This window comes from Galeopterus variegatus, unplaced genomic scaffold (assembly GCF_000696425.1).
Source record: "Galeopterus variegatus unplaced genomic scaffold, G_variegatus-3.0.2 Scaffold940, whole genome shotgun sequence".
NCBI classification, from domain to species: Eukaryota; Metazoa; Chordata; class Mammalia; order Dermoptera; family Cynocephalidae; genus Galeopterus; species Galeopterus variegatus.
Window position 1 is genome coordinate 175332 of NW_007727051.1, and position 1393 is coordinate 176724.

Consider the following 1393-nt stretch of genomic DNA (forward strand, 5'->3'; position numbering starts at 1 on the left):
TTTCATCAAAGCTTTATTTATCTCCTAATGCCACTAATGACAAGGCTTATTTACCAAAAATCAAATAAATGAATGGCACCTTAGAAAGGTTATGTATTAGGATTCCATTGGATTTAATAAGGGAAACATTTTATGATATGTATTCAAAATACATTCCCTTTTGCTCATGCACACACACCACACAAAACATCAATAACGAAGGATAATAAAATGTAAATTGCTACTATATACTGAAACAACCAGGGGGGATCTTTTTCTACGAAATTTTAGGGGCAAGATTGACAGAGGTCATTGCTGAGAACTGAAGGGTTTTTTCCAAGTAACTGGGAAGACAATATGTGGTCTGAATTCTGACGTAAGTCAGCTTATAGTTTGGCCTTGATTTCTGTGATACTAGCTTCATAGGGATGTCTATAAATACTTAGGATTTAGGGTTTGTTTAATAAACAGAAATGTGGGCTCTCCATACCTGGTGCTAATAGAGATGAGCCTTATGCTTGGGACCAAAGTCTTTGTTTTAGCCTTTATGAGTCTTTTGATAGGGGTGAGCTGGAAGCAGCACCTTTTGTAAATTGAGATCAGTAGTTATTTCACTGTCTCTTCCAGGATTCTGCAGAGTTTGATTTATTGTTTGAAAATGCTTTTGACCAGTGGGTAGCCAGCACAGCCTCAGAAAAATGCACCTTCTTCCAGATCCTCCACCACACCTGCCAGAGGTACCTCACGGACAGGAAGCCGGAGTTTATTAACTGCCAATCCAAAATTATGGGAGGTGAGTGGACATTTGTATGACTTTAGCCAGTCATCCTGTTTCTTCAGACTCACTTTTACATAAACAATTAGGTGTTCAGCAGCATAATCAGAGACAAAAAAGAATAAAAATGCTCAAAGTTAGCATGAGAACCGTTCTAGGGGGAGTTTGCTGTCTGCTAAATCTGGACACAGTAGTATGTTTTCACTCTTATTCAAAAGCTGCTCTTTTTAGAATAATTATCCACATAGCTAAGATTATTTGTACTCAGAACAAACTGTTTCCTTTATTAGAAAAACATCTTAGTTTGGTTTCTTCATTACCTTTTCTACAATTTCATTGTAGAACAATGTTTTCTAGGTTGCGGTTTCCTATTATTTTGCAGGATGTTTTACAAATATTAATATAAAAATTCTAACGATGCTGTCCCTTTCTTTTCAATAACAACTAGTCTCATGTTTATTCCTTGAATGGCATGTAAAGCTGAGTTAGCATGAGTACTCCAGCCAGTATTAAGAGGCAAGTACCGGAGCTGGCAACATATCGAAAAACATTTAGAAGGGACTTGGCACTTTCCTTTTAGGAGGCATTTCTTTTAAGGGAATTGAAACTGCTAAAAATATAAAAACCTTGCCAATCACT

The 1393-nt window shown here is 36.7% G+C and overlaps 1 protein-coding gene across 1 annotated transcript in view; it reads left to right on the plus strand.

Moving 5' to 3' along the window:
* Positions 1-1393, plus strand: part of STXBP6 (syntaxin binding protein 6 (amisyn)) — a 173253-nt gene that overhangs the window by 120851 nt on the left and 51009 nt on the right. The window contains exon 3 of the mRNA XM_008573610.1: positions 607-772. Within this exon, the coding sequence (XP_008571832.1) occupies positions 607-772 (166 nt within the window). The remainder of the gene's footprint in view (positions 1-606; positions 773-1393) is intronic.